The 14,127-nt window shown below is 40.9% G+C and overlaps 1 protein-coding gene across 1 annotated transcript in view; it reads right to left on the bottom strand.

Annotated features, from left to right (window-relative positions):
- Positions 1-3,619: 3,619 nt before the first annotated feature.
- Positions 3,620-14,127, bottom strand: part of BRDT (bromodomain testis associated) — a 60,413-nt gene continuing 49,905 nt past the window's right edge. The window contains exons 15-17 of the mRNA XM_056123366.1: positions 12,653-12,858; positions 10,452-10,617; positions 3,620-3,688 (exon numbers count right to left, since the gene is read on the bottom strand). Of these exons, the coding sequence (XP_055979341.1) occupies positions 3,620-3,688; positions 10,452-10,617; positions 12,653-12,858 (441 nt within the window). The remainder of the gene's footprint in view (positions 3,689-10,451; positions 10,618-12,652; positions 12,859-14,127) is intronic.

The raw sequence follows: 14,127 nt of genomic DNA on the forward strand, positions 1-14,127 counted from the left end.
GGAAGAGTTAGTGGGAAAAGCATGCACTCAATGATAGCCTGCAGACCAGAGCCAATGTTAGAGCAGTATTCTCAAACTTCAGTGTGTTTCAGAATAACATGGAGGGTTTGCTCAACAAGACTGCTGTACTCTAAACCCAAAAATTCTTACTCAGTAAGACTGACTGTAGTCAGAGTTTGAATTTCTAGTATGTTTTGAGGTAATGCTGCTGTAAGCTGGTCCAAATACCATATGCCCATAAAAACTCAAGAACAAAAAGGAAGCAACAAGCAAACTTTCAGTAGGAGAGTTATTCAGGGCTGGAAAGATAATATAGGAGTAGGTGAGTTACTTGCCTTGCACACAGCCAACTCCAGTTTGATCCCCAACAATGCATATGCTCCCCGAGCTTGGCCAGGAGTAATTACTGAATACAGAGTAAGGAGTAAATTCTGAGCACCAGGCTCTGCATCCTCACCCCCTGGGCTAAATATAGAAAATGTAGTTGACTAATGTAAGTATGTGACCCAAACTATAATGAACAAATCTGAAAGAGAGAAATAATGTTATAACTTATTATGCCCAGAAAGCACAATGAAAGTTTTAAGAGTTGCAGAGAAGTGAAAGACAGGAGCAGAGAAGGAGCTTTTAATGAAACTGTAATCTAGCAGAAGGAAAAAAAGTTGCATACAATATTTCATGTATAGAGTTTATAGAAGTAAATCCCATGAGAAAAATAAAATCAATTTTGTACTTAAAAATAAGGTATGATAAAATGACCATATAATAAATAAACCAGTATTGCTTCTGGATTCTTTACTTTCTCAAACATGTTTGTTGAGTATTTACATGGTATAGTCTGATACTCACAGACTAAAGAGTACTTAAAGCTGAGACAGTTAAACTAAATACTGTTAAACATAACACAACTGTAGAAGTGGTGTTGTTTTATTTTGCAGTGGAGAATGAGGGCACACCCAACATTGCTCTGTGCTTAGGAGTTGCTCCTGGCAGTACTGGGGGGGAGGAATGGGGGCATAAATGTGATACTAGGGATTAAACGTGGTAGTTCTTCATGCAAAGCACACACTCTAGCCCTGTGAGCCACCTCCCAGCCCAAAACCTTTTAATGTAAAAGGATGCTAAAAATGAAAATTCGGAGTTGTGTCTCCCAAGTGGTCTGAGGACACTCCCAGCAGTATTTGGCTCAGCTGTGCAGGCTGTGGGCCAGACTATTCAGTGATTAGGGACCTCAGAGATTACACCCAGCAGGTCTCAGAGGGCCATTCAGGTCAGGGATCTAACTTGGAGTCTAGTGGATATAAGGTATGTGACTCATGACCTCTGAATTATCTCCCCAGCCCTGCTATTTGTCTTTTCAGATGTAGACAAAGATAAATAATATATCAGTTTTGCTATTTGGGCTTCAGTGACAGCACAGCAGGTAGGGTGTTTGCCAGGCTTGATTCCTCCGTCCCTCTTAGAGAGCCCGGCAAGCTACCGAGAGTATCCCCGCCTGCATGGCAAAGCCTAGCAAGCTACCTGTGACGTATTCGATATACCAAAAACAAGTAACAAGTCTCACAACGGACTCAAGCAAGTCCATGACAACGGGAGGGCAGTGCTACAGTGCTATTTAATGGTAAATGCTCAAAGATTTAATGTGCATTTGTCATACATATGTTCTAATGTAAATTTAGATATGAGTGATCTATATGAGATAGTCCGTGAAGGTCAATACCTGGCAACACTCCAGGACCACTCCTGGCTCAGTGCTCAGGGGCTATTTCTGGTAGTGCTCGGGGAACCAAATCATGCTGGAGACTAAACTCAGGCTCTACATGAGATCTTTTAGGAAAATAAAATGATAACACTAGTGACTAATTTCTTGGTCAAAAAAATAAAAGGTCTAGTTGATGGGCTTAGCATAGCACACACCCTGCCTGTGTGAGTTCCGAGCTTTGATTTCCAGCACTGACAAAGGACTGGGGGGAAAAGGTGTGGTCGAGTAAGTATAATAATTTTTTTTTAATTCTGGCTATGTTTGATGAAGGCATAATTGCCAATTTAGCCAATAATCATATTTTTAAGTGATTTGACAGTTTAAATGAATTTCAAAATTATCAAATTAATTACAAAATGTCAGGATAACTCTTATTTTCTTTCTCTGTAAATTACATACCTTAACCTTTTTACTTAGTATAAGATTAGTGCCTCACATATATTTCAAAGTCCAAAATTTTAAAATGAAGCTGACACATAATTGCAACTTGAGAATGATGAAACAAATATTTTACAGATTTAAATGTTAAAACTGTAAAGTTTTAGACATTAATTTCTCACACAAGCATATTAAAAATTACCATAAAAGTTCCCATAGGAACGTACACACATTATTAATATTTGTTTTTACTTAGTCTCAAATTGAACATTTTTCAGAACTACAAATATAGTTATATATATACAATATAGTTATATATATACATATATACAAATATGGCGCCGTATAATCCCATCAACGGCCAAGACCCAGAGACTATAAAACCCAGCTCCCGGAATAGAACAACGCAGAGTCTCCTGCCCCAGCGCCTGGCTGTCCTCGCCGGGGCCCCTTGGTGGGAGCGGGTTGAGTTTCCCTCCCCGCTCCAGCCAGGGCTCCGGCAGCTGAAGACCTCCAGAACCAGCCACCACCATACTGAGACCACTCTCCACACGCGTGAAGGTACCAGCAGAGAAACAAAGGCATGTGGGTTCCAGGGCTGAGATCTCCAAGCCTGCTCGGATCGGGGCTGAGCATCCTCCACCCAGATCCTCCAAATTCCAGTAGGCAGGGGTCACACCCACCAACTGGACCCCTGGCACCGTGTAATCCCATCAACAGCCAAGACCCAGAGACTATAAAACCCAGCTCCCGGGCATCTTATTATCTCATTCCTACTTTGGACAAACTGGCAGGCTACTGAATGTAACCTGCCCACACGGCAGAGTCTAGCAAACTCCCCGTGGCATACCCAATATGCCAAATACCAGTAACAAAGATGGGTCTCATTCTCCTAACTCTGAAAGAGCCTTGAATATGGCACTTTTTAAAAAATCTCAGGGCTAGGACAAAGGAGACGTTACTGGGGCCTGCTCGAGGCAATTGACAAATATAGTATGTTTAAGCTAAGTTTCAAACACAGAAATAATCTAGAGTCAAATAAAAATTGACACTCAAAGAAACCAAGTTATTAGCTATGAATATTTTGGAGGCAGACAAATATTTAAGAAGTTAAAAACTCAATAGGAACCATGTTTTTGATACACTTTTACATATCTGTCATTTTCAAACAAAGGACTAGCTTTTATGGATTTTTATTTCTTAGATAGGGCCTATAATACATAGCAGACAATTATTGCAGTATGAATAAAATCTGGGAATTTATTAAAATTTAAGGTATCCAAAATTATAAAATTCCCTATAAATTATGCCATTAAAAAATGAACATATTGCTATTAAAAATGCAAGTGAAACTGTTTAATCATTTTGGAGCAGTCAAAATACAATATAAGATTGTTATCTTGGTATCTGAAAGCAATCATTTTGCCATCTTAATCTTTTGTAGCATTAATTTTAGGATGATGGTTAATTTTAAAAGTTTTAATCAAAGTTGTTTTCAAACATTGTCATAATGTCACTTTGAAGAGTCATATCAATGGTACCCGCCATCTGTAGAAAAAGAAGTAAGATATAAATGTTACTTTGAAAATGTATGCCTTCATTACATCTATATAAAATGATTATGCACCACTTGGATCATGCAAAGTAAATATCAGTTATACAAACTCAATGTTAATTAAGTAATGTTTAATTTCTGTTAATTATGTAATTTTAAATTTATGTTCAAATACAGTTTATTAAAATATTGCTTAAGGCAATAAGCAAAAATCAAAACCTGTAAGAATACTTACGAATGTGTTTAACCTTTCTCCCCAAGAAAGAAAACTCTTGACATGGATTAAGTGGGTACTGATGAGAACATGGATGGAGAGCACACTTTCATTATTTCTTCATCCAGTATAATACTAGACTTATGAGTCTCAGGCTGTGAGAGAACTATAGCACATTAAAGCTATGGACTTGCTAGTAATTAAAACAGCATGGTATTGGACTAGAAACAGACCCACAGACCAATGGAACAGAGTTGAATATTCTGTCACAGACTCTCAAAAATATATGATCACTTAATCTTTGATATTGTACTGTACTGTACTGTACTGTCTTCCCATTGTTCATCGATTTGCTCGAGCGGGCACCAGTAATGTCTCACAACAAATTGTGAAACTTGTTACTGTTTTTGGCATATCAAATATGTCACGGGTAGCTTGCCAGGCTTTGCTGTGTGGGCGAGATACTCTCGGTAGCTTGTCGGGCTTTCCGAGAGGGGCAGAGAAATTGAACCCGGGTCAGCAACATGCAAGACAAATGCCCTACCTGCTGTGCTATAGCTCCTGCCCAATCTTTAATAAAGGAGCAAGAAATGTGAAGTGGAACAAGGAAAACCTCTACAAGTGGTGATGGGAAAACTGGAAGGCTACCTGCAAAAAAATGAACTCTGACCTCTGTCTAACACCAGGAACAAAAGTCAAAGTGGATTATAGACCTCAATATCAGACCAGAATACATAAAGTACATGGAGGAAAATGTAGGCAGAAATCTCCTGACACTGAAGCTAAAAGCATCTTTAACGATGAAACATCACTGACCAAGCAAGTGGAAACAAACATAAACAAATGGGACTACATTAAACTAAGATGCTTCTGCACCTCAAAAGAAACAGTGACCAAAATACAGAGAGAGTACATGGAATTGGAAAGAATCTTTACCCAATACCCATCAGATATGGGATTAATATCCAGGATATACAAGACACTAGTAGAATTGTACATAAGCCTCCAACCCCATAAAAGAATGGAGAGAAGAAATGAACAGAAGCTCCCTCATAAAAAAAAAATATAAATGGCCAAAAGGCACGTGAAAAATGCTCCACATTGCTAATCATCAGGGAGATGCAAATCAAAACAACAATGAGATATCTCACACCACAGAAACTGGCATACATAAAAAAGAACAAGAACAACCAGTGCTGGTGTGGATATGGGGTGAAAGGGACTATCTTTCATTATTGGTGGGAATGTCGACAGGTTCAACCTTTTGGGAAAACAATATGGGCATTTCTTCAAAAACTAGAAATTGAGCTTTTGTATGACCGTGCAATACCACTTCTGGGAATATATTCCAAGGGTGCAAAAAAGCACAGTAGAAATGACATCCGCACCTGTATGTTCATTGCAGCACTGTTCACAATAGCCAGAATCTGGAAACAACCCAAGTGCCCAAAAACAGATGACTGGTTAAAGAAACTTTGGTACATCTACACAAGAATAGTATGCAACTGTTAGGAAGGATGAAGTCATGAAATTTGCTTCAAAGTGGATGGTCATGGAGAGTATCATGCTAAAGTGAAATGAGTCAGAAAGGGAGGGACAGACACAGAATGACTACACTCATTTGTGGAATATAAAATAACATAATAAGAGACTGACACCCAAGGACAGTAGACACAAGGGCCAAGAATATTGCTCCATAGGTGGAAGTTTGGCTCATGAGCTGGAGGGAGAAGGCAGCTGAAATAGAGAAGAGACCACCAAGTCAATGATGGTTGGAGGATCGCTCGGGATGGGAGATGTGTGCTGGAAGTAGATAAAGGACCAAACATGATAGTCTCTCAGTATCTATATAGTAAACCATAATGCCCCAAAGTAGAGATAGTATGGGGGAAATTGTTCCATCCATAGAAGCGGGGGGTGGGGGGGTGGAGGGGGATAATGCGACATTGGTGGTGGAAAATACGCACTTATGGAGGGAGGGGTGTTTGATCATTATATGAGTGAAATGCAAACATAAAAACTTGTAACTGTGTATCATGGTGATTCAATTAAATAAAAAATACCAAAAAAAAGCTATGAACTTTCATGGGGTTCAAGAGATAGAATAGTGGGTAGGGTTCTTTCCTTGCACATGATTGACCTGGGTTTTCATTGTTGGCAACCTGTATGGTCTCCTGAGCCCTACCAGGAGTAATTCCTGAGTGCAGAGCCAGGAATAATCCCTGGGGCATTGCTGGGTATGTCCCATAAACCAAAAAAAAATTTTTTAAGTACTATGTACTTTCCTTGATTCTGTCATGAAGAAAAATTATTTAACCAAGTTTGTTATGACAATTATGAAGATCAAACTACACTCTCTCTATATATACACACACATATATATATAGTACCCATTAAACAATGCTGTTTAATGCTGAAAGGTCATTAAAAATAAAAGAAATCATCTTTTTTTCATGTTTTATAATTTTATTTATTATATCACCATGAGAGAAGTTACAAAGTTTTCGGGTCTAAGTCTCAGCCATACAATGAAACACCCATACCTTCAACAGTGCCCATTCTCCACCACCAAAAACCCCAGTATCCCCCCATCCCACACCCTCCCTCTACCTGTGGGGCAGATGATTTCCACATTACTCTCTCTCTACTTTGAACACATTCAATATTTTGACACCACACCCACCATTATTATTTGAGATTTTACCCCAACACTAGGATCTGCTGAAAAAGCAACAGTAGACAATTTGTGTTCTATTGCTGGTTATGAATAACCTATGAGGTTGCGTGGCTGCAGCAGGGCCATGTGATTTTGAAATTCTGAAATTGTAACACTTAAATCTGGAGGATTTCTGCCAAAAGCCACTGGGTTTCGAGATTTGCTCCTGAGTCTCTGGGATCAAGGCCGTTGAGCAGCTTGATCAGGAGCCAGAGAGGCCGTTCGTGGGCGGTGACTTGGGGTCTCATTGGGGTGGGGAAAACAGGCCCGGCTCCACACCCATCCCATGAGGCCCAACAAGTTTCGTCACTGCAGGCCCAAGCCTGACTGTCCAATGGCTTCTGGAGGATGACGGCCACCGAGCCACCAGGGGGAAGCAGGCAGAGGGACAACACCCTTTTCCCCTGGGGTGGCCCGGCAACAGTAACGTACTGTGGGGTCCAGACGCATTTCTGCGAAAAGCCACTGGGTTTCAAGATTTGTTTCTGAGTCTCGGGGATCATGGCCACTAAGCAGCTTGATCAGGTGCCAGAGAGGCCATTTGTGGGCGATGACTTGGGGTCTCGTTGGGATGGGGAGGACAGGCCCGGCTCCCCCCCCCCCCCCCATCCCGTAAGGCCCCAAATGTCTCATCACTGCGGGCCCAGACCTGACCGTACAATGGCCTCTGGAGGATGACAGCCACTGAGCCACCAAGGGGGAGCAGGTGGGGGAACAACACCCTTTCCCCCCTGCGGTGGCCTGGCGACAGTAATGTACTGTGGTGTCTGGATGCATTTCTGCGAAAAGCCGCTGGGTTTTGAGATTTGTTTCTGAGTCTCTGGTATCAAGGCCGTTAAGCAGCTTGATCAGGAGCCAGAGAGGCCATTCGTGGGTGATGACTTGCGGTCTCGTTGGAATGGGGAGAACAGCCTGGCTCACCCCTCATCCCGTCACTGCGGGCCCAAGTCTGACTATCCAATGGCCTCTGGAGGATGACGGCCACCGAACCGCCAAGGGGGAGCAGGGGGAGGGACAACACCCTTTCCCCCTGGGGTGGCCCGGCAACAGTAATATACTGTGGGGTCCGGACGCATTTCTACCAAAAGCCACTGGGTTTCGAGATTTGTTTCTGAGTCTCTGGGATCATGGCCATTAAACAGCTTGATCAGGAGCCAGAGAGGCCGTTTGTGAGCGATGACTCGGGGTCTCATTGGGGTGTGGAGGACAGGACTGGCTCCACCCCCATCCCGTGAGGCCCTGTGTGTCTCATCACTGGGAGCCCAAACCTGACTGTCCAGTGGCCTCAGAAGGATGGCAGCCACTGGGCCACCAGGGGAACAGACCAAGGCACAAAACCTATTCACACCTGGGTTGGCCCAGCACCAGTGACCTACTGCAGAGACCACACACATTTCTGCCAAAAGCCATTGGGTTTCAAGATTTGTTTCTGAGTCTCTGGGATCATGACCATCAAGCAGTTCAATCAGGAACCAGAGAGGCCATGCCTCCAAGTATATAGCTGAGCCGGAGGTGGTTTGTGGTGTGTGTTTCCTACATACTTAACTTCTGGCCGTTTACTTTCTTGGTAAACTTTGTCCCAAGTTTTTGGGGTCTGGCCAGAGGCACAGCAGCAATTTTGGGGTATCGAGAAGTCTAAAGGCGCCATCAGGCTACTGGTACACTCGCCTCACAGGTACAGATAGACCTGCTGGCAGCACCATACCCCCGACATTCATTTATTTTAGATTCTCTTCCTTTCCAACTAAAATCTGAGCCTATGTAATGACTACTGATACAGAGCTAGTAATTCTCTCTGAAGTTGACACCATTACTTGGACCTTACTTTCTCAGGGTCCTGATACATACCCAACCATTCAAATCCATATAAAACCCAATCATAAAAATCTTTGGGAATTGGCATAAAGATTTTGGCATAGTGGATCTTGACAGCACTACTAAATGTTACAATAGCTTTTTAAGTGTATGGATCTGTTAAATGCCAGACTGCTATATTAAAGGTATATTCAGATACATAAAAAACTGAAAGAATTAATCACATTAGAAGAAATGTTAAAAGAAGTCCTTCAGGAAAGAAAGATGGCGGCCGCACGGGAGCCTTGTGGAAAGCGGGTTTGAGCCGGGCTCGGGGAAGCGGCGGGGACCTCATGGGAAGGGGGGCTTTGTGGGCCGTCCCCCACGCCCCACCGAGGTCGCCAGCTGCCCCCCACGAGCGGCTCTCCGGCACGGCCACGACTCCAGGGCACAGAAATCAATCTCTTAACTAGCTAACTTTTAATAGAAATTCTTCCAGGGTCAATAAGTAAAATAGCAGAAATTCAAAACCGCGCGGCCACGACATCATTTTATTCTTAAACCAAGTTGTAGAAAGCAAATCATTTCACAACGCTGTTTCAGCATGTCTGATTGGGGGGGGGGGGTGGGTCGTAAACTCTAAACAATAATTGTGCATCTTCTATCGAAATAATCTATCTAGTCAAAGTAGATAGAGTATTAACTAGAACTCATCTGCCTCATAAGAATTGGGAGGGGTGGGAGGTGGGGGTCTATTGGGGTTCGGGGTTAAAAATGAGTATTGGTAAAGGGAAATGTGTTCGGTATCTACATGACTGAGACCTAAACCCGAAAGCTCTGTAACTTTTCCCACAGTGATTCAATAAATAAATAAATTATATTAAAAAAAAAATAAAATAAAAGAAGTCCTTCAGGAAAAAGAAAAGTAATACCATTTAAAAACCTAGATCTCAACAAATAAATGAAATGAAAATGTAAATATTAAGTAAGCATAAGATTTTTTTCCCTATGACGCAGTTTTCCTGTTCCCTGCCCCTCCCCCACACCTCCCAGATTGTGGGGCCATTTTAGTCTCAACGTTGCCCAGGATGCTTGAACCATATTCCGGATCCCTATTACTTAACACTTTAAAAAAGAGATTATTTGACTATTTAAATAATGGCATAAAAACTATGCAGGAGGATTAGAGACAGAGTCCAAGTACCACTGGAAATAGCGCCCCACGTACCACTGGGTGTGCTCACCCAAAAATTTTTTTCTGGAATTGAAGAGATAGTATAGGGGTTACCATGCTTGTCTTGCATGCATTCCATCCTGGTTTGAGTTCTTGTACTGCATACTCACTCCTCAGCACTCCTGAGCCCTCACACAAGTGATCCCAAAGTCAGGAGTAAACCCTGAGCACATCTGGGTGTGGTCCAAAAACAAACAAAAAATAGAAGGGGGAAATTGGGGGCTGGAGTGATAGCACAGCAGGTAGGGCATTTGCTTTCCATGCGACCAACCCGGGTTCGATTCCCAGCATCACATATGGTCCCCCTGAGCACCACCAGGAGTAATTCCTGAGTGTAGAGCCAGGAGTAACCCCTGAGCACTGGCTGGGTGTGACCCAAAAATAAAAAAATAAAATAAAATAAAGAAGGGGGAAATTGAAAGTGCTTATAAAAAATACGGTAAAAGAGTTTAATCTTCTCTATATAATTATTCCCATTTAAGAGGTAAAAAAATACAGTGTGTGCCTTGCTTTTGTTTTGGAGCCATACCCAGCAGACTGGGTCTACTCTTGTCCTACTGCTACTGAGACTAGTCCTCGGTTTCCTGCCCGAAAAGCAGGTGCTCAGTGATTTGGGCTCTATCTCTGGCCCTAACTCTGTCTTTTGACTGAAATTTTAGTTTTAGGCTCTGATTTAAGAACCTAATCTTAATGAAACAGGCAACTCCTTAGACAATGGAAAATACCATAAATATTTCAATATGTAAAGTAAAAATTTGTTACATCATTGTTGGATTTAATAAAGAAAAAATAACATACTGCTTCTCTCCTCCTCCGCTCTTGTTCTTTCTCCCTTGCTAAGTTACGGTCTTTCAGAAGCCAGACTTTGCCTTTATCTTGAGCTTCCAATGACTGCTGATGTTCTTCTCCAAGGCAATTGTTTTGTACTTTATTTGAAAGAGGTTCCAGAGTGAATCCAGTTTCCCTTAAAGAAATAATACAGTTCAAGTTAGACTTTCATTTCATTTAAAGTCTGTATTTAAAATATTTTATTATATGACAAATACAAAGCTAAACTGCAGATATTCCCTTTCATTTGTTATGTTGACTTTTTTGGTTGTTGTTGCAGAGATTAAACCTAGGGCCTCTGAGGGCATGAGTTCTATTACTGAGCCACAAATATTCTGAGTGGCTCTAAAATACAGATGTTAGTATGTTAAATAGCCCAATTAATCATTTATTTTATCTTCCTCAAAGTATATATACTCTCTGTGGGAGAAGGCAGCTGGGACAGAGAAGGGATCACTGAGTCAACGATTGTTGGAGGAATTGCTTGGGATCAGAGATGAGTGCTGAAAGTAGATAAAGGATCAAACATGATGGCCTCTCATTATCTGTACTGCAAAGCATAATGCCCGTACGTAGAGAGAATGTAAGAGGGAATCTGCCATAGAGGCAGGGGAAAGGGTTGGAACGGGCTGGGGGGGAGACTGCTAGTGATACTGGGACATTGGTAGTGGAAAACGTGTACTGGTGGAGGAGGGGTGTTCAATCATTGTATGACTGAAACACAAACATGAAAGTTTTGTAAGTATAGCTCATGCTGATTTAATTAAAAAAAAGACGTAGCCATATCTGAGAGTGTTCTAGGAAGACATAAATTTTCAGCTCTATTCTATTCGGATTTCAGTGACAAAATTGAATTTAGTACCAAACTCTTTGTTAAAATAAGTAACTGTAAACAGGAACACTATTGTAACTGAATCATCTAAGCTATAATCATTTTTAAGTTTAAAATTAGAATTAAAAATATAACAATCAAAAAAAATATAACAATCAAAAAAAATATAACAATCTCAATCAGAGATTGTTGTTTCTAAAAGTAAACGTTCATGTTTATTCTTGAAAAGCAATAGTTGAGCAAATAAAGAAAAAGCTAGATGGAGCTTCCTCTTCAAAAAAAAGAAAAGTATATGCTCTCATAAAAATATTCTTTTTTAAAAAAATTTTTTTATTAGTGAAACACCATGAGGTACAGTTATAGACTTATAAATTTTTGTGCTTGGGTTTCAGTTATACAATGATCAAGTACCCATCCCTCCACCAGTGCCCATACTCCACCACCACGGTTCCCAGCATCCCTCCCACCCCCCATACCCCCCATCCCACCCTGCCTTTGTGGCAGGGCATTCCCCCTTGTTCTCTCTCTCTTCTTTTGGGTACTGTGCTTTGCAAGAGAGGCATTGAGTGGCAATCATGTTCAGTCTATAGTCTACTTTCAGCATGCTTCTCCCACCCTGGGAGGATCCTCACAACACCCTTTATTTGGTGCTCTCTTCTCTATCTGAGCTTCCTTCATAAAATATTCTTTTAGAATTACAATTTGCTATATCCTATTACATAGCTGAAGCTTTACAGAACAATTTAATATAATTAAAATAATATAAATATTATTATTAATAATAATTATTAAAATACATGTCTTGGGGACAGATAATATAGCAAAATAGGGCATCTGTCTTGCATGTAGATGATCTGGGTTTGATTTCCAGCACCCCACACGGTCCCCTGATACATTAGTGATTCATGAGTGCAGAACATGTGTAAATCCTGAGCACTGTAAGGTATGGCCTCAAAACCAAAATCAAAAAGCCAAAAAAAAAAAAAAAGAAAGAAAAGAAAGGTAAAGAAAATGTCTTATTTTAAATATACTTAAATGCATTTAAATATATTTAAATAAATAAAACTTTACAAAACAATTTAATATATTAAAATGCATGTCTTGCCAGAGCAATAGTATAGTGAGTAGAGCATTTGCCTTGCATGCAGTCAACCTCAGTTCAATCCCCCAGCATCTCATATGCTCCCTTGAGCCCACCAGGAGTGATTTCTAAGTGCAGAGTCAGATAGAAGCCCTGAGCATTACTGGAACGTGGCCCAAACACAAAAACAAAAATTAAATTAAAATGCATATTTTATTTACAATAAAGGCTTTGGGATATGTATAACATATTACACACCTCTGATTTTCTTGAATTACTTTTGGTTCCTTTACATTCTGTTCCAGATGTTTCCGTATTAGTTCCTGTGTTCGAGCTTTTACTTCCTTTTCTATTGCTGCTTTTCTAAATTGGTTGAAGAGCTCATCAGAGGATTTTAGCACTCCTGAAGCTTTTATTGGCTTGCCTAAACTTTTCCAGGAGTCTGCGTTCTTGATCTTTATATCCTAAAGAAAAAGTTCACCACATTGAGAGGAAAACCAAAAATTTTCAAGTTATGTATCAAATTAATATTCTAAAGTATTTTGCATAATTTTGTAATATTTGAATGCTACGGCTGGAGCGAGATAGCACAGCGGTAGGGAGTTTGCCTTGCATGTGGCTGACCTGAATGACCCAGGTTCAATTCCTCTGCCCCTGTTGGAGAGCCTGGCAAGCTACCGAGAGTATCTCACCCACATGGCAAAGCCTGGCAAGCTCCCCGTGACGTATTTGATATGCCAAACACAGTAACAACAAGTCTCGTAATGGAGATGTTTCTGGGTCCGCTCGAGCAAATCAACGAACAATGGGAGGACAGTGACAGTGACAGTGAGTGCTTGTCAAAAAAACATATGAAACTATAACAACAGATTTACATAAGCTCAATTATTAATCCAAAACCAAGGTTAAGGAACATTTGTTATTAGAGGCCAATATCTGTCATGAATAGTTCAAAAGCTTCAAAAATATTATCAAATATTATTTAATAACTTTAAAAACATTTAAGTTATTAACAATAAGAGAATTATATACCATGATCAAATAAATGACACAAAGTCATGATCCACTATCCAAAGATCAGTCTGATCAGACACATCAGACACATTAATGGAAGGATGAAAATCCTAAGAGTAGGAAGCTGGAGAGATCTTCAAAGAGCACATGATTCAAAGGCAAAAGCCCTGGGCTCTATCACTGGTACCATGTGGTCCCCACCAAGTATTGGCACCAAGTGAGCACCAAGCAAGAAGTAGCCCTGTAAATACTGCTAGACCCAAAAGAAGCAAATCATGATCATCTCTGTGAGTTTTTAAGAGAAAACGGCCACCTCCTCAGCCACTCCATAGCAACGGACGGAGGAGGGACCATGGGATCCAAGAAACAGGACCCTAGGCTGGTCGGTAGTCAGTTTATTTCTCTCTTCTCCCCAGAGTAGTATGATCTCTTCCCTTACAGCACAATCATAGCTGTAGTTTTTGTCGTAGTCCTAGTCATCATAGTTCCATCATCCTAGTCTCCTTATAGACCTCAAACTCCTCCCGCCTGTTCCCCTGTATTACTATGCCATAGCATAGTAATACAGAAATCATGAAGGGTGGGGGTACACATAGGTGAGGTTGAAATGTGCCATAACATAAACAGAGGTAAAGCCACTTTTCAGGAAAGGTTCTAGGAGATTAACTCAAGGACAAAATCTCATCTGAGGGTTCAGCACTGCAGATTACTAGGAGATC

This window comes from Sorex fumeus, unplaced genomic scaffold (genome assembly GCF_029834395.1).
Source record: "Sorex fumeus unplaced genomic scaffold, SorFum_2.1 ptg000047l, whole genome shotgun sequence".
NCBI lineage: Eukaryota > Metazoa > Chordata > Mammalia > Eulipotyphla > Soricidae > Sorex > Sorex fumeus.